The sequence below is a fragment of the Marmota monax genome, unplaced genomic scaffold, assembly GCF_021218885.2.
Source record: "Marmota monax isolate L192 unplaced genomic scaffold, Marmota_monax_Labrador192_F-V1.1 WCK01_AAM20220418_F8-fsc00002, whole genome shotgun sequence".
In the NCBI taxonomy this organism is placed as follows: domain Eukaryota; kingdom Metazoa; phylum Chordata; class Mammalia; order Rodentia; family Sciuridae; genus Marmota; species Marmota monax.
Genome location: NW_026693571.1, coordinates 5,058,618 through 5,084,890, shown reverse-complemented (window position 1 = coordinate 5,084,890; position 26,273 = coordinate 5,058,618). Strand labels below are relative to the sequence as shown.

At 33.3% G+C, this 26,273-nt stretch overlaps 1 protein-coding gene across 19 annotated transcripts in view; it reads right to left on the bottom strand.

Moving 5' to 3' along the window:
- The window catches only part of Camk2d (calcium/calmodulin dependent protein kinase II delta), a 301,140-nt gene that overhangs the window by 31,777 nt on the left and 243,090 nt on the right, over window positions 1-26,273 (bottom strand). For 3 of the 19 annotated variants that reach the window (XM_058583742.1, XM_058583741.1, XM_058583747.1), the window contains exons 9-17: window positions 19,972-20,066; window positions 16,868-16,990; window positions 15,964-16,047; window positions 15,493-15,535; window positions 12,214-12,251; window positions 10,840-10,872; window positions 7,885-7,944; window positions 5,754-5,795; window positions 3,523-3,571 (exon numbers count right to left, since the gene is read on the bottom strand). In XM_058583742.1, the coding sequence (XP_058439725.1) occupies window positions 3,523-3,571; window positions 5,754-5,795; window positions 7,885-7,944; window positions 10,840-10,872; window positions 12,214-12,251; window positions 15,493-15,535; window positions 15,964-16,047; window positions 16,868-16,990; window positions 19,972-20,066 (567 nt within the window). The remainder of the gene's footprint in view (window positions 1-3,522; window positions 3,572-5,753; window positions 5,796-7,884; window positions 7,945-10,839; window positions 10,873-12,213; window positions 12,252-15,492; window positions 15,536-15,963; window positions 16,048-16,867; window positions 16,991-19,971; window positions 20,067-26,273) is intronic. The other 16 variants (XM_058583750.1, XM_058583746.1, XM_058583745.1 and 13 more) reach the window with 9 other exon arrangements.

Genomic DNA, 26,273 nt, shown 5'->3' with positions numbered 1-26,273 from the left:
AATACAGGACAAAATTAGACAGCCGTATAAAAGGTCAACATTAGGAAGTCAACACATTCCCTTTGGAGAAAGAAAACAAGGAACTCTAGGAGCTTTTGAAAAATAGGAGTTGTAAAAAGAGGCAAATTTCTTACGATGGCTGTGAGCTTAGGAAGAAAAGTGTGATTATAACTCAATGTTGAAGTTTTTAAGAAAAATAAAAGGATTTTTAGATTAAAAAATACACTTATCTTGAATCTCACCTTCTATCTTTTCTCGATACTTATTGAATTACATGAGAGAATGAGCCTACATTTTAGCAAAAAAGACTCAGGTAAAGCATATAGAAGTGTGGTTGGATTCTGCATCTCTGAACTCGCTAGACAGTGAATATTTTACAGGGAGAAATGTGGAGTTCAAGCAAACAGTAAGCATTCTATAAAGACTTACTGAATGAATGAGGAAAGTGAGCCTAGACACAGCTCAGAAGGAACACCTCATTTGGGCCTCAGAGAACCGTAGTCATTCTTTTTTTTTTTTTTAAAGAAAGAGTGGGGGGGGGGAGAGAGAGAGAGAGAGAGAGAGAGAGAGAGAGAGAGAGAGAGAGAATTTTTTAATATTTATTTTTTAGTTCTCGGCGGACACAACATCTTTGTTTGTATGTGGTGCTGAGGATCGAACCCGGGCCGCACGCATGCCAGGCGAGCGCGCTACCGCTTGAGCCACATCCCCAGCCCCCATAGTCATTCTGAATGGAAACCAGCAGAGTTAAAGGAAAGTGGGTCTCCTCTAAATCTTGGTTTACTAGGGTGCTCCAGGTTCCCCTGTGAAGCACCATTAGTCTATCTACTATGTCTCCTTTCTTCCTTCTCTGAGAACAGCTGGCTTGTCTATGTTGTTTTTACCCCAAAGAGTGAGGGAGAAGGGGACTGTGCTGTTGGTTTATCTCATTTCTTTCTTTGGCAAAATCACCATATGAGTCCTCCCCACCCCTGCCCACATTATCTGCAGTGGAGAGAACACAAAAGCTTCTCTGCCAAGCAGTCCTTGGGGATGGGACATCAGTGTGGGGAACATGTGATATGGTATTCAAGGGATCATACCAGCATGAAACGCAAGTCACAGTACATGTTGGACATGCTACGTATGAGATGGCTGGAGGGAATGGATAGAGCATGTGCCACCAGGCAGGAGTATGCTGAGGCAATATGCCTTACGGTTGTTGAAAAGTGTGGTGTTTTTCCATGATCACAAGGTGCTACACAGAAAGGTCAGAGTATGTGCAGAAGAAAGAAATGCCATTTTATAGATGGGATATGGTCTTGTAAAGAGAACATAGTTCTGGTCAGGTTATATAACTGATGGTCTTTGTCAGTTCCTACATGTTTAATATATAGGTAAATGCGGTTTCTAACAGAGATGGACAACAAATATTCTATTAAGCTACCAGAGCTATAGCAAATTTTGAGATGAAGGAAAAAGTATAATCATTCAAATGCAGAAATATAATGGGTCTTTTTTGAGGACTGTGCACTGATAAATGCAGAGATTCCTACACAAACATATTGCCAGCAAAATAAATACATCAAAACATTCATGACCACTTTATGTACCACCTGCCTTACAGTCAAAATGATGGGATGGGTGATCTTGCAAAACATCTTCTAGTCTTAACATTTTCATTCAATATTAAAAAGCTACCCAAAGGCTGTATGGATTTTATAGAGAACACAAATGAGGCCTAAAGTACTCTCTCTAGGATTCTGTGGCCAGATCCATGCTAGTAAAGTTAAACAGAAACTTAAATAATTTATTTATTAGGTTCAAGGAAATAAACCAAAGTACTTTGGGCTCAATTATCAATCGGACATTTCTTCTGAACTCATTATTAAGCTTCATTTCTCTAACATTTGGTGCTATATACTCGACATAACTATACAGGCAAATATTATTTCCATTTGTGAAATACCAGAGGACTCTTTGTATATATTGATATGTACATATATTAATATCAATGACCCTGAATTAGTATTTCACAACTGAAGAGCTGAATTCAGGAACTCTGCTCAAACTTCCTGGTAGATGAACTGCAAACAGTGAAGTGTTGGTATCCTCCTGATTTTACTTAGTTATTTTAAGATTCACAGTCTTTCCAGTGGATAATGCATAGGTTTTCTGAATCTTGATCAAGGGAAAAATGTGAAAAATCACACATAACATTTTGCTTAGTTGAGTTAATGAATCCAAACCCCTTAAGAACATGATGCTTCTAGAATCACTGAGAAAGCTAAACCGCACATCTGTTTGTTGTTTTTTTTTTTTTTTAAACTCTATATCTAATGTGACTAGCATCAATGATTCATAAAATTATTTCAGTTCAAATTTTAGCTCAGGGGCAAGAGTGATACGAACAGACCTACTATATAAAATACCTGACACAGCTATTCACCTTTCCACTATAAAAAACAATGACTGTCTTCCTCTAGCAGAGTTAAGTCAGTGCACTAATAATATAAATAGAAGTACACTTCAATAGTGCCAGCTGTTCTATTCAACCCCAAAGGGAAAAGTCAGCAGAGGTGACTGGCAACTTGTGGTCCACAGTCATCTTTATTTCCTAAAGTGCGTATGTCTTCCCTTGACCTGAGAATTCCCTGGTTGTTTATTCAATAACATGAATACAACCTTTCAATCCTATATTTTACTAAAGCCACCTATGGAATTATAAGCCTTGATGATGCTATTGGGTAAATTGTCTTTCTACATAAGGTTTAATTATATAGAAATTATAATTATATATGTTTCAATTTTCTTTATATTTCCTTTCCTTTAGTAATTATATTTTAAATGTCTTTTTTAAGCCATTCTTTTTCAGAATGGTTTTTTTTTTCAGCCTTCTAAACAAGTGGCTTGTAGAATTGTAGTTATATACACAAAAATAAGAACACAAACTGCAAGAATGATTGAAGCAAAAATAACCCAGAGATGTGGCCACAAGGAAGCAAGCTAACTGCAAACATGTGTTTAGTATGGAGAAGATGTCAGTAGCTGAAAAAGTTTTGACAATGCAACTGAATATATTAGAAGTACATGAAAATCTAGAGTAAAAAAGCTGCCAAAACAAAATTCCATTGATAGCCACTTGAAACCATCTCAAGTTTAAACAAGTGTTGTTTTCATACTGTGTCCTTAAATATAAATTGTATTCTAGAGAGGATTCATGAATATATCCAATATGTGCATAAATTTCATATTATTTTTTAATTGACAAATGTACAATTTGTTATCATCTACCCACACTAGTTGTCATGATAACAATGTGTCTGAGTATATCAATATTTTAAAACACATAAAATAATGTAAAAAAAATTAGAAAAGTCAATATGTATATATTAAAATAATAATGTATTTATAAAAAAATTAACTTTGTGTTTCAGGATAAGACTACTTCCTAAATTCATTGTTTATTTGAAACAAATTATGTTCTCTTCTGATACATATGGAACTTTGGGTTAGGATTTTTCATTTCTGACTTGAGCATACCTTTCACATCTTCATCCTCAATTGTTGTATTTGAACTCTCAGTTGACTCCTGTTGAGAAGAAAACACATTTTTAAGTTGCATGTAATGAATGGCTTGGTTTCATCTTATGAATTTGACTAGTGATATGCATATCATGCAAAATTCTTCAGCAGGCTGTGTGCATATGCTGACATGCAGATGGACAAATACATTTAAGTGGTTTTAACAGAAATAAAATGTCAAATGTTATAAACATTTCAAAAAGGAGTACTCTGGTTGCCTAAATCTGTAGCAGTATAAGTTCTGGGTGATTTGTAGAAGCAGCAGAATATATAATTTATTTTAAAAACTGGGTAAAGATGTGTTTGTGTCACAGTGTTGCATAAAGTATGTTTTTTGTATGTGTTTAAGAGAATAAAGAAAGTAAAGGTATTAAGCCGATAATAGGCTGAAAGCAATTTGAACAAGACTTTTCATGTTGGGCCAGCACAATGGAATTATACGAAATAATTTACTTTTAGATTTTTTTTCTATCTTGCCTAAATTAGAAACTGATTGTCATTGATAAGAAACCCACTTCCACAATGAAAATACAAAGTTCTTTATTTGTGAAACTACAAATTAAGTTGGAGATGAGTTAGCACACTTAAAAGTACACTGTAATTGCCATATATTGAGGTATGTTTCTTAAAATGGTTTGATGAATATTTTCAGTGAAAGTATACTAATAAAAATATTTTCTAGGAAAAAAACTTTGCAGTATGCATCAGAAAGATACAATTTTCTATTTGGAATAAGTCAAGGCTACTGAAAAAAATTGCAAGCAAACTTTCAATCAACAGTTATATGCTCAGTGACATAAAACAGATTTTGAAAAGTGATGAAATACCAGTGTATTTTTATAGATTCAATATTTTAAAAAGTGATCAATTTATATATATAATACACAATATTTGAATCAAAGGGATAAGCTATGTAAAAATGTATCCAGAGTCTCCACACACACCAAACCAAAAAAAAAAAAAAGTCTTCATGCGTTCCTTAAGGTGACATAGCGTTTAGATTTAAACATGGAAGATAAACCCATGCATTGTAACAGTAGACTAATTTATGTAAGCAAGGAATACCATGCAACAACTCTTACAAATGATATAGCTAGAACTATGAAAGTGTCCACTCCAGCTGTTATGCTTGATCTTTCATTTGCTAATGCTATTGAAAAAATCATTCTCATATGTGATGGTCCTCACTACCTTAAGTCTTTAACTGTAAAATGCATCTCAAATTTAAAAAAATAATACTTAATGTTTTTTACTTTAATGATTCAGTATTGACCATCGGAATGTTAAACCAGAGAGGAAATGTATTTTCTAAGCCCATCCATTATTGTTGATGAGGGTAAGGAGAAGTAAGACCCATGATTATATTATTATTTGATAAAAGTCTGATGATGGTATTTTTCTTCCCCTTAGAGATAAAACAATGTCTAAAAAGCAATAAACGGGAAACATAAAATACATTCAGAAAATGTCTCCCTTCACCCTTATATACGTATGTGAGTGCTGTTATTTAATTAACATGCTGTACAAATAATTTACAATAGGTAGAGCATATTAGTCTTCATTTAGCATAAATAATTAACTGTTACTGAAATGCATATAACTCAATGACAAACATATTTCACAAGAAGCAAAACTCCCAATTCTCCTCAAATTAATGCCAAACAACAACAACACTGTCAACAACAGGGAATTGAAAACAAACAAAAACAAAACCAAAATACTATGACAACAGAAGAGAATAAAACTCAGAAACAACATTAAATTTAAACAAATACCTATAAACTCAAGTTGATATTTTTGAAGACAATGGAATGAGAGCAAGAAATTCTAAAATTTCATGCAGTATACATCTACAGTAAAATGCACAAACAGGCATGGAAAAACAAAAAAAGACCACGTAGAATTGCTTAAGATACACAGTCATCATGACAGAATGACATTATAAATGTATAACCTGACTTTATTTTCTTACAAAGATATCATTCATTTCTCTTTCAAGCTGTCATTCATTTTTATTTAAAAGAAGTCTGGTGTACAGTTTTAGAATCATTAGGCCAAAAAGAAAGTGCAGTAAACAAAGAACAAAGATTTTCTTTTTCTTTTTTAGATCATAAATTAATTTTGTATTGAGAATTTGATGAGATGTGTAATCTTGTTAAAGCAAGATGTAGTTGATTCTTTCTGAATACCTTGTTTCCATCAGGGTTGTGGATTACAGTAGTTTGGGGCTCCTGAGTGAGAACAAAATAGAGAAAGAAACAGTTCGCATTGGTAAGTACATTCTTACTAGTCTGAGGGACAGAGCAGAAAGAGCCAACTGACAAAACTAAACAGTGACAAGAGCTAAAGCAATGTTAACTGCTGTCAGATGTTGCAGCAGACAAGATCTCTGATGAAAGATCTCCCTGGTGAGCCATGAGATAAGACTCTGCCCTACCCGGAAGCAGCATGCAAAGACCTTATTCCTGATCAGTATACACACAGGGCTTTGAAATTTGGAGACCAGAAGAGGCACTCACTGTTTCACCAAGTCCTATGCCACAGAGAACCTTCGTTTCTTTAACGCGCCCATTAATGTTGTCACATAGAAAATGGGCCAAAGTCACTGAAGGTAGATCTTTTTCAGAAGATTTCATATTCTTTGTGAAGTTATTTTTTCAGCTGTATTGCTTGGAGAATTAATTATGTTATCTTTATTATAATTAGCACATAGCTGAATACCCTTGGAAAAAATCTAGAAACATCGGACCATATTTTAAAAATAAAAAAGACCATCTTAAAGCATACATTTCAAAAGTCCATGAGAGATTTTAAGAATCATTTAAAAAGGATCTTTTAATGGGTTCTAGAACTAATCATATAATAACTATAATTGGAAACATGTTGTTGATAAACCCTATATGCATTCATATCTAAAAGAAAATTTCTGCTTTATGGACTTTTTACACAGAATAATTGGCTGTAAAGTCATGTTTTTTCCATGAAGAAAATACTGTTTTTTTTTTCCTATTACTATATAAAAAAAATCTCAAGTGGAAAGTAATATGCAAACAGTTGATGCAAGAAAAGATTCAGGGTTTGTGCACCAGTGGCCTGCTTGGCACTTTCATTATTTGATGAGTTGGCAAGTGGGCCTTACCCCAATCCACTATTACTATCCTGTGATAGTTGATCCTGCATACTTAGAGAACCTACCTACTGCTCCCTTCATGCTTTCCCTGGCTACAGCTGTGATGGACAGTGTTTTTCACTAGTAGAAAACCTGCTATCGTGTGTGTGTGTGTGTGTGTGTGTTGGGGGGCACTGAGGATCAAATTCTGGGCCTCCTGCATGCTAAGCACACGATCAGCCACTGAGCTATCTGTGGCCCTAATAATCTTCTACTTTGATGTTTTCTTCCTTTACATTTAAAATTGAGTTTACTGGTTGACCCAAGTGAATAACCTCCTATTGTTTTTTTTTCATTATTCATTTACAATAATAGTATGGGGACAGTAAAAAAAAAATCAGAAACATTTCTGAAAATTGTAAATCAAAATATGAGAACAGTTTGAGGTAAATATTATATAGCTTAGAACACAGAATGCCAGTATTCAAATTTTGAATTTTAATACAACATCATCTCAAAGTGTTCAACTGAGTTAGTTTAATTGTGTGGATTTCACCAAAATGGAAGAAACTTGTCTGCATTGATAATGCAAGGTTCTATATTACGCAAACTCATTGTTTGGATAAAAGTGAAACAGTGAAAATTTAATTTAAAACACAACAAACAAAAAGCTTTAAATTATCCAGTGCCTCTTGATCTCATAAAATGAGGTCTTACAAAGCCATGTTGTCTTTGAATGAGAGGGAAATAAAACTCTGAATAAGGTCAGCTTTTATGTTGTCTAGCAATAATCCCATTAGCTCTCCTGGATGCCAACATTTATGTCATGAAACGAAGAGACGGTCATTTGGGTGATGTCAGAGCTGTTATCATCATCAGAAGAGCTAAGAGAAACCAAAGCGCATTCTACTGTATTTCTAAGGCAGCATGCAAAAATTTCAACCACAGAGACCAGCACAATGTTCAACAATGAAATGAGATAATTTCATGTTAGAAACATACTGCTTGACAACTCTCTTAACATGAAAAGAAAAGAAAAAGAGATGAACATTTTCCATATCTTAAAAAAGCAAAAAAGAAAAAACCCAACAAAATAAAATATTTATATATATATATATGTGTGTGTGTGTATCTACGTAGTGAAAGCAAATGAGAGAAACAACAAAAAACAGTAAAGAAGTTAAGAAGGGTTACAAAGAGTCCAGGTATACCAGCGCCGGGGTGGGAATATTTTCTTTGGGGCTGGTTACCACGTTGGCTTTGTTGTTTATCTGTGGGTATGCAGAAAACAGAAACAGAGACGCCTTAAACCCCTCGGTAGCCAAAGTCTCTCTACGCGGCATGTCTACGTGGAGGTATAGACATGAAAATAAAGAGCCACTGAAGATGAACGTGAAAGACACTGTGACGACTGACAGGGATGATGATCACTCTAGTCTCCGAAGGTCATGCACAGGTGAGGACCTTGTCTGTGATGGTGGGTGAGAAAACAGATGTGGCAGCTTTGGCTGTGCCCCCTTGGCAAACAGACAAAGAGCCGCTTCAGTGGAGCTCAGATCAAGTGGAGAGTATGAAATGAATATGACCGTTTTCATACTCTTCAGGTTGGATTCTGTTTCCAAGCTTCCAATTGTTCACTGTTACAGTCCTTTTTCCCCCCCATTTTATTCTTGAGCCTGAAGTCATACATAAACCATCTTTCTCTGGGGAGCCTTCATTCACTACCATCCAACTAAAAACCTGGATTTTCTGACAAAGGCAGGTGTTAAAACGTTTTTTAAAAATGTTAAGTCTGGGTCTCCTTTAAAAATTCATCTTCTGTTATTTAGAGGGGAAGTCAAAGTCTTTATACGGAAGATAAAAGGACCTTATTTTTCACAATTGCTTAAGAGGAAAACACCATACTTTCTTTCAAAGTGTTACTGCTATCCTAAAAGAACACATTTAGTAATACAGTTCACTTGCATTAATAATTGGGTTTACCCTTAAAGAAGATATCTGTACCACTGTGGGCTCCATGTTGAAAACAAAATCGGAAGGTAAATAAATATTGTAATGGCCCACAGAGAAGACTCTTTGTGGACTAGAAGCAACTTGAAACTACAAAGTGATTTTGGGCACTAAAGAATCAGACTAAAAAAAAACTAACATTGTTTTAAACTCATGCATGATATATTACATTATGTTTATCAAGAAAATATAAACATTACTTTTCTTATACTATATAATCTAGGTATTTTCAATATATTATTTTATTAAAAAAGAAAACCCATAATTTTAATACAAATGTAAATGTACTTAAGGACTCAAGAAGGAACACATGCTACATAAAATAAACAAATACCAGATGAGTATTTATAAGTGTTTACATGGGTAATTGCTCAGGATTTCTAGAATATCTATAATTTGTGCCCATATATCATATTGAAACTAGCATTGAGAGGAAGATAGAATATAAAAAATATAATTTATGTATGAGATGTTTTGCTTTTCTGTTTATTTGTATTTGTGTGGTTACTGGTATCAGTAGAATTATTTAGATAATTTGTAATACTGTGCTCTGTGACATGCAGAAAAACAGATAACTTTTAAACTTTACTGGAAAACTCATTAAATATTAAACTATAAATCTATACTGTTCAGATAGTTTTAGAAAAATTTTTGTTTAAATCAAACTGCACAAAATTTAATGCAAAAATTTGGATAAAAGCCAAAAAGAGATAAGAGGTAGTGGTGTCTATTAAAGAGGGATCAAAATGTACTTCTGTTAGTAGAAAATACATGAGATAAGGGAGGGATGCACACACAAATACTTCTTATGAAGGAAGAGCACTTGGCAAAACACAGCTGGATTCTTGTCAAATGATAAGGGATACGTATGATTAAAGCACTACATGTATTTAACATTCTGTATTTAGTTCATATCAGTGGATGCAAATAAAAGAGAAATATTCTGAGATATTTTTATTTCTGTTTTGAGATAAGATTGAGATCCCCCCCCCCAGGATGTAATTGCTTGCTTAGAAATGCTTTATTTTACTGAAAATGTCCCACATGCATACTTATGCACATAAGTTTATCTGTATAAGTGCAAACATGCCTACCATCCCCCCATACATATTCACCCATAGATACACAGCACACACACACCATCATGTCTCCCAAATGAGGGCTGTTCGGTGTGGATAAACCTGTATCACCAGGCATGGCAAACATGAGGTACATAGATATAAGCCTTAACTACCACTTTCAATCATATTTAAATGTGCAGTTGGAAACATTTTGTTAATGAAAAGATTAGCTTAATGAATTTTTTATTGTGGGAATATTCTGAAGGTATTAGTAAAATTAGTTAATTTGAAAATAATAGGTAAATTTCTAAGTAAAACGCTAGAAAAACTTCCTTTCAAAGAGTCAAATAGCAAGTACGGGTTCAACCACAACTGTCTTTTAAACATACAAGAGAAATGTAGCTATGTTTAATTACTGTCTTTTAAAAGATACAAGTGTCTTTTGTTAACTGTCTTTTAAACATAAAAGTGAATGCATCTATGTTTAGGTATGGAAGCAGAATATTTTTCTTTAAAAAAAACTGAACTGAATCAAATATTTAAATGATGCACTGAATTGCCCTTATGAAGCTTGGGTAATATATTCCTATTTCTCAGACATTGAATTTATTAAATGTTGAGATTAATGCATATTTCTTTTAAAGGTGCTTAGTTATGATGGATACACTGTAAGATCACTTTCACATTATTTATAAACTGAACAGCGAATGTATTATAGAAAGAATAATTCTTATTTTAGCAACCATGATCTTCATTTGAAAGATAACTCCATAGTATTTCTTTACTTGTCGGTAAACATTCATTAATTATGTCATGGTCCTTTTATTTTCAAAGAGAAAATGACTTTGTCCTTGCATAAGGTCAAATTCATTAACAGCATATGGATGAGGATTTAACTTCTTACCTATTTAAAATATTAACTTCAGAGGAAAAACAATATAATGTGAAAGTGGGTACCATGTTTTGACAGTTGATTAACACTGACCCGTGATGATTCTATACTTCCTCCACTTACACTAACTTATATTAAATAAGACTGTTTTATTCCTAAGTGTGAATTTTCACAGGAGAAATCTGGCAGATAGAGATCCTCACCATCATCTGAACACTCGAACTCGACTTCCTTTTCTGAATTGACCAGTCAAAGAGAAAGGAAAAGAAAAAAGTATGACCCGTTGAATTTAAAGTGCCAAAGCATGTAGTACAGAATAATTTAGTTTTCAAAGAGGAGCTATAAGTTGGCTAGAAGAAAAAAAAAAGTTCTGAAAATGTTTCTTTCTATAAAAGGATAATAGTGGAAATAAACATCTTAATAGGAACTGTGAATTCTCTATCACTGAATGCTACAGAAAAATTCAAAAGAAGACATTTGAAAATTTTAAAATACCATATTTCTACCAATGTAACATTAGGAAAAAAACAGAAATCAACAGTCTTTGCCAAAATCTAGACTGAATAAAATAAGTAAAAGGAAGATACAATCATAAGTTGAGGGAACCAACTGGTGATCGGAAATGCCATCCTAATGGGAATCACAAGTGCATGACTCAGGAAATTCCCAAAGTGCACACAGACAGGTGGTGAAGAAATGACTGGGTATGAACAGAAGAACTGACAAATGATTTCTACTTTCTATTTTCAATGTGAACTGACCACCTGACTTTGAGTCAAGTTCAAATATGAGAATATTAATTAATTCCCAACAATGTTGAAGTATTGATGAGGAATGTATGAATCTGCCATTGGAAGAGAGAGAGAAGGATTAAAAAAATGAAACATTTAGATCATACTATGGAAAGATAACAAACATTATTATGCAAATATAAAATTACATTCCATCAAAAGAAAACTCCCTTAAACAAAATACAATCAGTAGAAAATAAGTTGCATCATTTTGATTAGAAATCTGAGAAGTCAAAATATCCTGTTGTTATCTTCCTTGAAAGAGTTTTCTAATATTTATTCAGTATATGAATCTTGAATATGTCTCTAAACCTTATGATAAAAACACAGGAACAATTAAGACCTTAGAAAAACCACTGGAGCAGAGAAATGTAGTCATTTGACATTGCATTTTCCAGACCTACTGTTTATTTTAGGTTATACACTTCAACAATCTTTAGCATACATCATAATTATTTGTAAAAGTATTTAATTTTCACGGATTTTTCAGGTCACCATGGTATTTGGGACTGTAGTAACTCAGAGAGGATTTAGACATTCAGTTTCTATGGTAACTCTATAGATGAATACTACTTTTTGGTGATTATTTAATATATAAACAAATAAAAAATACACATCTTAGTATATGTATTAGTTGTCTTTGTTTATTAATTTTTTTAATATTTCATTTTGCATCTTATTATCAAGAACAATAAAAAATAAAAACTGCAATGACTTGGGGCTTATATTTAAAATTATCCAGCATCTGAAAGTCAAAAATGGTTGACGATAACCCATTTAACTTACCTTTACTCCATCTGGTTTCTTCAACAAACTCTTGGCTGCTGCAAAGTGAGAGCAAAATCAGTTTAGTGAATTGTCCATCAAAACCCTCAGCTAGGCAACAAGACAGGCAGGTTATTGTTTCCTTCTACCACCTTTGCTGAGTTATGGCCAACATATGCCAAGTTATCAAGGTTACACTGATGAGCGCGAGCTTACAGGACATTGAAATACAGTATCACTTTTCTGGTTTTGCCACAACAAATTTAGAACTAAGTTCTTATGTAGTTCATTGAATGAAATTGAAACTTTGCCAGTTGTGTTATTGGACTTTACTGTTGGTTGCGAAAAGGATACTGGAACTTTAACTGGACTATCCTTTTGTAATCCAGAAAGTTAGTTTCAATCTTGAGACATCAGCTGACAGATTGTATTACATGTTCATTCACACCACAAGTATGGTGGCCATGTCAGTTCTGCCATTGAAGCTCCTCTTTCTAGAGGTTGAAAACTCATTTGTAAAAATTTGCTCTGGCAAAATAACATCTTTATAGTTTTTGAAATCAGAGAATTTTAGCTTTTGTAAAAAATATTAATGACTGCATTTATAACAAAATGGCATATTATTGACCTAGAGCAAATTTTTTAAAAGCTTAGCACATGATTTTTAAAAAATGGCATTATATATTCTTTTATACTTCAGAATTAGAATATAAAGACTTACTAAACAAAAGCCTTTAGTAAAATTGAAAATTTAAAAACCATACAATTTGAGATAATGTATAAAAGAAAATAAAATCTTTAACTAAATCAGAAAAATCCTAAAGCATAATGTCTTCTATAAAATTCATTTCTCATTTTTCCTGGGGGGAAGCCTTTGTCATTCTTTTTGTTATAGGACTTCTTGAGTATATTAAAAGGCAGAAGAGTCATCCTTTCAAAAATATACTTATGAATGGGTACACACAGAGTGAACAGATAACATAACTGTCAATGACAATTAGTACACCAAGTGTAGAACATTCATGAATATGTAGAACAAAGTGTGTACTTCCATTTTATGTTAATTGTATGTAATAAATATTTAAGTGCATCAAAATAGAATTTGGCAACTGAATTGAAAGTATTTAGCTAAATAAACTTCATTTCCTGATATTTCTTGTATTTGGGACCTTATGTTGATGACGACTTTGTTATAATTTTAAATATATTTAAAACATAGAAAAGTATTAATTTTATTTAGTCTTTAGCAACAAGGCTGTTAATTTATTATCACTTGAGGTTGTAAAGAAATTGTTGCCTTAGCAATAATACTGTTTGCTTGGAGCTAAAAAGCAATAATATTAAGTAAATCCTGTGGCAGTTAATAGGTTAGAAAGCAAACTCAGAATAACTGGAATTGCAATAGCAAGCAAAAAGAAGACAATGATCGAGGGTAAGCAGCGATTTGGCCTAGGAGATGCAGAGAAGTTCCTTTTGGTTACTAATCACCTTACCTCACAAGAAATACATTCCACATACAGGGAGAAAAGAAAAAATAAAAACAACTTTATAACCATATACTCATGGACAGATTATTTAAAGAGCATGTTTGTCAATGAAATAGAATGAATAACATACTCCAAACTAAAATGCAATATGAAGTATAAGATGTAACTGAGTCTAATGTTATTCTGTTGATTTTGAAGTGATGGATAAAAAAGATTTACTTTTCATGCTAAGACATTCAGAAATGATATAAAATCCATATATTAGTCATGAATATTTAGCTCACAGGATGATGGAAAGGAAAATATGAGTTAAACAAAAAGTTTATATAAATGGGTACAAACATTCTTTAAAAGGCCCAATTTATGACTGAGTGTGTTTAACATTTTCATGAAATACATAATTTTAATTCTGGAGATATTTTTAAAGTTAGTTTGCTATTAACAATATATATGATATAAGCCATCCTACCTTTCAATGATTCATGAATTATTGGGCCACAGTAAATATTAATTTATCTCAATATAGTGTATATTACCTAATAATGAGATGGCATTGAACTCACTCATATAAATGTCAACCACATTATTCAACTGTTTACAAAACAAGTAACTTGACAAAAGTAGCAACAACATTTTATTACACCAAACAACATACATACAAATGACCAACATAGTCCCTCAGTTCACAGCACTGCTGACTGTACTATTATTACTGCTGTTGGTTAACAGCCTATGTATTATATTGCCTCAGATGGCAAGCATGCAGAAATCACCATTTAACTAATATAGCTGTGGAAAGAATAGTTGATAATAATACGATGGGTTATCACCTGATGTCACTATCACATCCAGGCTCAGCAAAATAAAGAACTGAAATAGCTGGATAAATTCATGCTGTATATCATTATTATAAAAACTAAGGTGGTAATATTTTGGCAGTAAGTTTTGATAATTATTCTAAGTCTAAATGTCAAAACTGTACGCTTATCCATTGTAGCTTCATTGCTGCTTCTATATCTCCCCATATATAAGACTGATTATTCAAAATATAAATTTTAGAAACCTGGAATTTTTGGACAATGTATCAGAGAAGGAAACTCTGAAATTTCTGAAAATACTTTACACTTTTCTCTCCCTTTTGGAGTCATTTAATAACAATTCATCTCTTTGGCTTCTTTTAGACTCTGCTCAACACACTTATTTTTACCAGAGGAGAATTTGTTATACTGTGATATGTCAGTGTGGCTGGTTCTCTTTAAGTTCTGGAGTTAGATACCTTGGGCAGTTGTAATTAGTTTTATTGCATTCCAATATACTACTGTACTTTGGAAAGAACTTAGGCCTAAGAGAAATTAGTTCCAAAATAATGGTCTTCTTTTAAAAATATTGCTTAATGGAATTTCCTATAAGAATGAGACAAAAAACTTATTCATAATTATTATTTTATGAAATAACAATTAATACATTCTAGGGTTGATATGGAAAACTACAAAATGAGGAAGTACATATCTCCAATATTTGTGTGCACTCCACTGTTTGAGAGAAGGGTGTCTAGTCCGTAGCAGCACTGACTATTGCCTAGAATTCTCTGGGTTCTCCTGTGAGGGCTTGCAGTCCCAAGAGTTTCTGCAGCAGACAATACCTTGGAGGAGTACCAATGGCAGTCATAGGTGTGGAAGGAATCTATGCCACACATTTGCCATACCCATACAATATAATTTTTCTAATAATTAGATTTTGAATTTTTTTTTTAAAAAAAGGACCACTACAGAGGACAGCAGACAATAGGGAGAACAGTTTTGAACGCATGTACCTGAAAAATTTCTCGTAGCCAACATAGTTGTCAAAATGGCACCCTGTCAGAGAAATAAGAAAAAAAAATCAAGGTTGTAAATCTTTTACCTAATAAATAGTCTAGGGCAACAAATCTTCTCCTGTTCTCATTTTCAGTTAGGAAAATTTTTTATTGTTTTTTTGTTTGTTTGTTTGTTTCCAGAAGAGTCCTAGACCTGTGCCTTTTGTGATGCTGGGATCACCATAATGTGTGGACCAGATGGATTATGAATCATACTGCTGTTTTCCCCTGAAGGTAGAAACTACTATATGTGGCACCACACTGATCCTAGCTTTTCTTCATGCCTGATTATGGTGCATATTCCATTTTCCCATAATCCAGAAACAACAATATGAGTATTGAGATCTACATGTAAAAGTTTTTGCTAAAAGTTATTTCCCCCTTACAATAGTTCATTTTCCACTCTTGCAAAAACATGAAATTTCATACCTTTAGTTTTCGTCTAGCATTGAATTTCTTCAAGCAGTCCACAGTCTCCTGTCTGTGCATCATGGAAGCCACAGTGGAACGTTGCTGAAAGAGGAGAAAAAATAACTTCATTGAGGATATTTAAAACATACTAAGCAGATAGTATCTTCAACTTCATTAAATTTTTATTAATAGTGCTTGCACTCATGATTAATTTCAATTGCCAAAGTTAACTAAAAAAAGGAGAATAATTTTTTTAATGACTATTAGCAACTAAGCTGAAACATTTATGTATAGAAAGTTTATACGTTTATAAATGAATATCACTGGTTTCCCACATTATCTTAAATTCAGTAAATCTTTAGTCACATTTCTATTGGACTGCTTTTCCTTTACTTGGTACCATATTTATTGCCCTAATGTTTGACACTCATTCTAGAAATTTACTTAAGCTTTTAGAGTACCCCAAGTTTTCCACTGTTTTTTTCTTAGTACTTCTGTGTTATTTTTTTCTTCATATTTCTAAAGTGCATTCAGACCATTATGGCCATGTTTTAATGTTACTAAAACTCCACTCTTAGTTTTCAAATCTCAGATTTGTTTCTAAAGCTGCTAATGATAAATAATTGAACTCTATTTTCTTTTTCTGGGATGCATTAACTCTTGATTATCTTCTCAACCTGTATTCATCAGTCTTGTTGATAACTATTATGGCAAATGGTCTGTTCCTTGTGTTACTATAGACAATATTTACTTAGAAATCTGTGCAAAGCAGATTTGTTACAATTATAAAATTTATTTTAAGTCCGTTCATCCTGACTTTCATTTTTTTTTCTGCAAAATTATTTTAAAATTCATGAAAAATATATTAAAGGAGAATTTCATTTTTTCATTCTCCTAAGGTTTTTGGAGAATTGTCACTTACACAGATCCATGGATGTTTCAGTGCTTCTGAGGCTGTGATGCGTTTGGCAGGGTTGATGGTAAGCATTTTATTGATGAGGTCTTTGGCTTCAGGAGTCACTGTGTCCCATTCTGGTGATGGAAACTTCAAAGACATAAATTTATCGAGAGTTTTAAAAAATGCATTCAGTCAAATGAGGAAGAGATAAACATATTAACAATTTCATAAGTAGTAAATTTCTTTATAAATTTACTTTTTGTATAAGTTATATCCAAAATATCCAAAATAGATGAACTGATCTACATATACTCCATATATAAATCTATATATGCTGAATAGATAAGGGACAAACACATATACTAAATTGCATATTACACATAGTGAATACATTGTAAAATTTAGTAAAACAACATAAGAATTTTCTATTCCTCTCAAAATATCTTTGTTTTATCTGAAAATTAAATTGTATGCAAACTTTCTCATAATTATTTGCAAAAGTAAGTAAAAAATGTGAGGTTGTCACATGTGCTAATGTCATCATGCTATCCTACATTCTACTGCTCAATATGAGATATTATATACTTTCACGTCTCACAAACAGTAAGAGCAAAGATAATAAAACATCTTCAATTCCTGGGCCAACACTGACCTAAAAATCATGGCTGCTTGAAGTGCTATGGTGAAAAGAAATCTGAGACTACAAAAGCATCATCAGGATTTCAGGTAAACATCTCAAGAAGTTTAATCTAACTATATATTTCACCCAAGTGCATGACAGTACCCAACTCTCAATAACTTCCATTAGTATTCCATCATTATGTTAATAACTATATAATAAAGCTAAGGATCCAAATTTTCTTTACACTAAATTTTTATTGGCAATCATTTAATTTTATTTTCATATAATTACTTAATTAATAGATACAATATCCTTCATGGGTTAAGAGAAATTTTCAGCACATCCGTCACTAAATTTTTATAGTTCATGAATTTTCTCTCTCTTTTTTTTTTTGGTACTGTGGATTGAATCCAGGGGCACTTTACCATGAGCTACATCCAAAGCCCTTTAATTTTTTATTTATTTTTAAATTTTATTTATTTTTTAAATTTTGAGACAAGTTCTTCCTAAGTTTCTGAGGATCTTGCTAAGTTGCTGAAACCAGCCTTGAACTTGTGATCCTTCTGCCTCAGCCTCCCGGGTCATTGGTATTACAGGCATGTTAGATTTTATAGATAATTTCTATTTATAGACGTTTAGCTTTTATAGACAATTGTGAAAAAAAACACGATCACTGTGTCTTGGAATTTACACTTTCAGTAGTTATAGAATTAGTAGTTTGTGATCCAATAGCCAAATGAAAGATGAGAGAAATGTGATTGCTTTGTTATTACCTACAATTTTTTGCCAGTTTAACAATGTAATTTTTAAATTCCATAAGCTTATCTTGAGCAGTTATATAAACTTGCTCTTAGGAACTGTTGGGAAAACACTCCTAGCGGTGTCTCAATGTTGGCAGGTTTCCTGACCGCAAATGAGGGGTCAGTTCTGCCTAAAGAAAGGTGGGTCCTTTCCTCATGTTTCTAGTTTCCACAAAGGCACTCCTCTGTGTTCACCAAGCAGTGCATCTGAGGTGCCTAGTTCTAGTCTGTAAAGATAGTGATTGTGCTAGCTGTAGCATGCAATGATGATTTGGTCCAATTATTAGTCTGTCTAGAAAGGAAGGCTTCAAAATAAAAAGAACAGACATTTTAAATTTTTGATAGCTGATACACTGATATCCATGTAAATAGAACATTTTCCCATAAATACATTGAACAGGTTGAGACTGGACAAAATATAATAAAAATTTTCATATCACTTCCACACTGAACTTTTAACTTGTGCATATAACATGGACCCAATACTGCTTGGTATTGGGATGTGTTGATCAATGATGGAACAAATATGTGACAATGGTATCATAAGTTATAATGGAGCTAAAAATTTCCATTGTCTAACAATGTCATAGCTATCACAATGTCATGGCACAATGCTTTACTCATGGGTTTGTGGTGACACAAGTGTAAGTATATCTACTGTGCTGCCAGTCATACAAGTATAATACATACTATTGTGTACAGTCCATAATACTTGATAATAAACAACTACATTACTGGATATGCTTATGTGTTTACCTTACCATGTATTTATTGTTGTTTATAGAGTATACTTCTTTCATTTCTGAAAAAACAATTGACTATAAAATAGCACACCATGTTACTCCAGCATCACATGTGTAATGGCATCACACATCACATGTTTACTCCATCTGTTGCATCAAGAGGCCACACCAAGTGACTGATCTACACTATCTAGGTTTGTGCAAATACACCGTGATGTTTGTACAATGATAAAATCATATAACAATGCATTTCTCAGACACTATCTCCATCATTAAGTAACACATGACTACATTTTTCAAGAGAGGAAATTATATCAGGGAATTCAAAGCTAAGTTATCAACAGAAATTAGATAAACAAATCCTTCCTCTTTAGATACTAAACCTAATTCATGAATATGTGTGTATATACTTTCAACCATTTTAATTATAAATTAAATGTGTTAGAATTATGATACTATGATTATCCAGTATTTTTTCAATTATGAAACCCATTGTTCAAATAAAAGCTTACATATAAACTCATTAAGGTAAACTAGACCAAAAAATGATATAGTAAAATGATGTTCTATTTGGTACATGAATCATTGTAAAGTATTACTGATACACAATTTAAAATCATGTGATAGGCATTTGGGGTTAAAATTCAACTAAAAAGGTAGTAATCATCTCTGAAGCAGGCATTTTCTTTTTTAATTCTTATGCACTAAAATCTGAACATTTTGACAAGTCTTTCTTCAGAGACTTCAAACTTCTTTACATTTTAGGAGATAGTGAATTAAAAAGAAATACCAAATGTATACATTTGTTACAGTTCTTTCTCTTCATCTTCCCTTTCCTAAGGGAGAAGAAAATGAGGGAAACTGCTGAGAATTATGGTTAAATGAACAACGAGAAAATATGACTCTGAGTCAATAAACAAAAACAAACACTCCTCTAAGGCGGCATGAATACTTATTACATACATCATAAGCTCCAGCCTTGATCTGCTGGTAGAGTCTGTGTTGGTCTTCATCCCAGAAAGGTGGATACCCCACCAGTAGGATATAGAGAATGACACCTAGGGGAATAAACATATTGACATAATATAAGTCATACAGACAACAATACATCAAATGTGGCTGATCCTCAATGATATTAAGCTGCACCCATCAGAACAGAGAGAACTGCATTGTTGGAAAACTTCTGAGACACATTCTGATCTATTCTGAAACACCGCATGGGGGCTAAGTGCACTACCCCCCTATACTGGAGAACTCTCACCTTGTCAGTCGACCTCACTAAAGTCTAAAGATGAAAAAAAATCTCCTGTCATTTTGGGTGACACATTCTTTGGCTTCCTCAAATTCTTATCTATGTAGATTCTGAGTAGGCTGAAGGTTAAAAACAATGTGTTTTTATTTTCTCATACTTATTTTGCTAGTATTTAGGGCATTTGAGTGATGGCATCTGATAATAAACTTAGGCTCTAAATGCCCGTGTCCCTAGGAGTAAGGATAACATAAAAAGATAAAGCCCTTTTCTCTTCAGTGATCTCTGTATTCAAAAACAGTTTTCAATTAAACATCCAGACGAGCATTGCTGCAGAAGAATATATATATTAGAGAGTAAAAGGGAAGAGAAGGATGAAAATGCACATTAAATTTAAATAAATAAATAATTGTAATATGATTTGATATATTTTTCATAAATATGTAATAAAGTCACTTCCGTTGGTTTCTTAATGGGATTTGTTCTAGAACCATACACAGGGATACCAAAATCTATGAATGCACAAGTCCCTTATACAAAATTGTGTAGTATTTGCATATTAACTAGACAGATCTTCCTATATACTTTAAATCATCTCCATAGTACTAATAATACCCAATATAATACAAAAGCTAGGTACATAAGTGTTATATTATGCTGTTTAGGAACTAAGGACAAGAAAGAGAGTCTGCATGCTCAGTACAGATGCAATTTTTTTTCAAGTATTTTTGATCCATGGTTAGTTGAATGCACAGATGTGGAACCTGCATACAGTGGGCTAACTATATTTACAAAGTAATTTAATCAATATATGATTTAACTTTTTAACTTTTGAAATTAAAATTCTATATTCATAGCTTTATTTAAAAACTTTTTTTGAAAACCTATCTGCAGTCTAGAGGTCTCCTGTTTTGAAACTATAGTCCTCTTTATCATCAAGTGTTCCTCCTGCTACTTTTCAAATACTTTATTGACCTGCTTCATTCAGGTCTTTGGTTTCTTCTTTAGCTCATTATCCTGGAGGAAGTTCTGCCATTCCTCTGACCTCTCCTGTATGCTGTTTCCTTAAGCCTGGAAAACCTGAAAGAGGAGAGTAGGACTGGCGACTCTCTACCTGGATACCCTGGAATTTTGTTGTTCCCTTAGGAGAGGTGGCTTCATGGCTTCTATACCTTGTCTTTGCTAGGGAGATCTAGCATCATTTCCATTTATCAGTATGGATATCTTTATTAAACAAAGAATACTATTACAGCTAAAATGGCTTGAAGCTATAGTTGAATTGCCTTTGACTTTTACAGCCTATTTCAGGAAGGTGGAGTTCAAAGCAAAGTCACATGAATCATTAATAGAATGCTATAGTTTGGATTTTGAATGTCCCCCAAAATATCATGTATTAAGAATTTGGTCCCTAGTGAGGTGCTATTAGGAGGTGGTAGAATAGTTGAGAGGTAAGGATAGTGGGGTGTCTTTAGGTAATTGGGGGCATGCCCTTAAAGGGTATTGTAGGATCTTGACCCTTCCTCTTCCTCTTTTGCTCCCTGTCCATGGGGTAAGTGGTTTTGCTCTGCCTTGTGCTCCTACCATAATGTACTGCCATGTCACCGGACCAAAAGCAACAGAGCCAATTGATCCCAGTCTGGAACCTCTGAAATCGGAGCAAAATAAAACTTCTCTCTATAACTTATCTCAGGCATTTTCTTATAGTGATGAAAAGCTGACTAACACAGAGTCAAACATTTTACACAATATTCTTAAATTTTTTTAAAAAAGTACTTAGGCTTTTAAATCAATACTGAAAGTTACTTTACCAGAGTGGAGTTGTTTTTTAAAAAAGCACAGTGAAGAAAATTAAGATATATTGCTACCTCATCTTTATAACCTAAAACTAATTTTTCCATCTTTACTACATTATAGACTTAGTATGTATCCATTTATATTTATTTTCATATACTTTTTATTTTCAGATGTAATAGATATAATCAAACGACAATGACTACCATGATGATGATGACTGTCTGTGTTTATATTCCCAAAGTGTGAGTAGAAAAGAAGCTAAACCTGGGTAGTTTTAGTCTCACCTGCAGTTCAGAGGTGAAGAAGAAAATTTGTTTTTCAATGACAATTGTTTGTGTTGAATCTGGACATTTTCCTAATAATCAGAAGAGTTAGGTCGTTATAAAATTATTAAACAGACTCTCAGCTGAGACATTTCTGCATTCTGAACTCAGGCTGCTCATTCTTCTAAACTGACTGCAGTTGATAGTTGATGTAGATTTCCCTAGGAAGGGGAAGCTCACAGAGGGCCCATGCCCTGAGAAGAGCAGCCAATGTATACAAAGATACCCACAATTTAATTATTTGAATTATGAGTTTCTATGCAAAATGTACCATAAATAAAATAATAATATATGCATTAGAATTAAAAATCACTTTTTTGGACAGAAGACTAAAAAATAAAATAAAAAAGCAAAGGCACTATTGAATAGGCTGATGTGAAATTGTTAATGCCTCTTTCAAAAAACTCTGTTCCCTAAGCTTCTATCTACTTGCTTATTAGACTAGAATCCTAGGCCAGAATTATGCTCTCTTGTAGTTCTGTTTTTTTGAAGTTTCAGATTAACTATGAGAATTGTAGCATAATGACAATGCAATATTAATATGTTTATTGCAGGTAACCTTTTCTGAGTAGTTTTAATGCATTAACTCATTTAATCCTTGTACAGTGCCTTATAGTAGACATTGTTACTATATTCATTTCATACTATATTCATTTTCATTTCATGAAAAAATGAGGCTGAGAGTTTCACAAACTTTACTACTTGAGCCAATTAATGGCCTAAAAATTCCCTCAGCCACTTTACATACATGAATGGGGACTAAATTTAACATTTTGTGTGTCATCTGAGAAACATCAAGTTACTAGTGAAGGGGTCCATTTGGTTCTGCCTTAAATATTTCCTGAAACCACATTTTCCTATTTGCTATGTATTTTAACAAGTGGTTATTTAAAAGTGTTTGTTGTTTTCGGGAGTCCTTGCCTTGACAGTAAAATTCCAATTTACCTTTTTCTATAACCTTTATATTTAACCTCGTTCTCCCTTGTTAGAGTAAAAAAAAAAAAGATAAAAAACAAAACCAAAAAAAAAACCAACACAGCTTTTTTTCTCTTTCTATGTCACTAGGGCAGTACAATTTTTGTTTTTGTCTTACAAAAACACATCAGGGGGTGATATGACCCCCTCAAATACTGGGTGTCTCTCATAACCTTAGCTGCTTCTGATAATCACTGCCTACATATTTCATTAGAGGTTGCAAAATTATGACATTTCTAATTCTCTCCTAGCTTCTTTAAAGTAAACAAAACAAAACCTGATCAACTGCTTGTTTAAGCTGAGGTGCAGTTCCTGTAGGAAAGGATAGAGATTTATTTATTTTCCCATGTATTAACCAGTTTTCAAAATAATTCACTGACTCCCCAATATCCCCCAAAGATCAGGACTCCTCTTGAATTGTGGTTATCATTATAAACTCATGGATCTAAACTTTTTGATGTGGTTCAATTAGTTACGCTTCTTTTGCATAGTGATCCTCCTTGTCCTGTCTCTGATCAGTTGAAGCTTCCTCAGGTAACCTTCTTGGTTCTGTTAATACAAACTCAGTGGCTTTTAATGGTTTCCTTTGCTTCTGGTATAACAGGATGCTCCTGTGCCATTTTATACTCTTTATGATCCACACTTGGAATCGGCCACTACTACAAGAAGTTACAGTTCCTTTCAGTGGTAAATAGCATGTAGAGACCAAAGTTGGGCACTTCATGTGCTGTGGGGACTTTAGGCTTCTTCAACAAATAATCGAGAAATGAGAAGAGTGGCAAGAGAGAGGAGTGGAATCTGTAAGTTAAAAGAGATCTAGGAGACTGGAGACCACACCAGCAAAAAAACTGTGGCACAAGAGGGCAAACAGAAAAAACTGTAAAATATCTGATGATGTTAAGCAATTATTATTATTATTTTTTTAAAAAATTAGTAGAGCTGAAGATGCAGTTTAGTGATATGGTACTTTCCTAATATGCATGAGGCCCTTGTTTCAATCCCCAGCACCACCAAAAATAAATAGATAAATAAAATTTAATTTAATAATTAGTATTATTGTCATACTTTTAAAAGACTCATTTTAAAAATGTATGTATTGATATGACCTTTGGATTTCAATGAAGCCATCATGAGATGGATGAATAAGTGGGGGTTTAGATGAAACAAAATCCGTCATTAGTTCATTATACTTTTCTTTCCTTTTGTGTATTGCAAATTTTCCACAACAAATAGTTAAAAAACTACTTTTGACACAGCTGGTTCCACACAATATTTAAAAACTAGTTTTTATTATTTCCTGTATAAATTTGTGCTTGGGAGATACTAGAGGTGTTTGATTAATAAGAGTTTGGAGAAGCACTGATTACTGATTAGGCAGAAAGACTACAGGATCAAGGACATTCAAACCTGATTTTAATAAAAGCTAATGTTAGAAAAACAGTTAAACCTACAATCACACTAATCACTGAACGTTTTAAAAGCTGTTCTTAAGAAAGAAGAGATGAAGAAGAAATGTTGAAAAACTCAGTTAGTGGAAAGTTAATATAATAACCTAATCAAGATATCTACGTACCCTTGTGAGTCAACATGTAAAATGCATGTGGAGTTTGTAGATTCACAATTAACTATATAAGTGACAAGTGTGGCTGTTTCTTATCTTGCAATATGATAAGGAAAAAAAGCACCATACAATTCAATTAAGGAAAGTGCTCAACTAGCATTCTATCACCTAAAGACCAATGACGGGTGGAGCAAGGGGATAGAATACCATGGCCAGCAGGACAGGAGGCCACTTTTCAGACGCTGGAAATTTGTACATCATGGTGTAAGAGTGGCAAACTGCCAGGTCTTCTGGTACGAGGTTGAGTTAAATGCCTGACCTGTATTGTGCATGTGATGGGGAGAGAACCAGGGCAAGAGGTGTGTCCATTTGTCTGACAGGTAAAGCTACTATGTAATAACAAAAACATCATGTTATCTGTTCTTTTGCTTATTTTATAGAAGTCAGAAAGTGATTATTTTTAGAGAAATCTTCTGATAATAAATTATAAAGATAAATATGAATGCCTCCCAAAATAACAGGTTCAAACATCTGGCCATGAAATCTGTGGATCACCTGCATCAGACTAAATTTTGTGTACCCTCAAAATTCATACAGTTAACCCCTAATTCTAACATGATGGTAATTGGCGGTATGGTATTTGGAGGCAATTGGGCCATGAGGGTCATAATTCTCATGAATGGGGTTAGTGACCTTATAAGAAGAGGTTGGAGAGTCAGCTATCCCTCTTATTGCCACATGAGGACACGGTCAGATGGTGGCCATTTGTAACCTCATTAAAGGCCCTTACCAGAACCAGATGCCACCATTTGAGCACCCTTATCTTAGATTTCCAGCAACTGGAACTAGTTGTTTATAAGCCTCCCAGTCTATGCTACTTCATTAGAGCAGCCTAACCTGACTGAGGTACCACCTGTTTGCAACTTCTGCCATATTGTGAGCCTCAAAATCTGCTTCCCTGAAGGAAGTGTCAACTAGCTGGGGTAGTGCTGTTCAATGTTGGTATACATCGGAAAACTTGTTAAAATGAAAATTTCTGAACCTCAATCCAGAGAATCATTTTTGATTTTATACTGTTAAAAAACAAAACACAACAAACCCACATAACATTAAATTTAAACATAAAGCATTAAATTATATATAAGATATATGTGTACTTTTTAAGTGTATAGTTCAGGAGGGTTAAGTATATTCACAGTGTGTTGAAGCAGATCTCCAGAACTTACTTTTTTCTTGCAACACTGAAACCCTATACCCACTAAATATGAATTCCCCTTCCCCTCAGTCCTTTCTACTTCCTGTTTCTATGAACTTGACTATTTCAGATATGTTGTATAAATGGTATCATACAGTATTTGCTTTC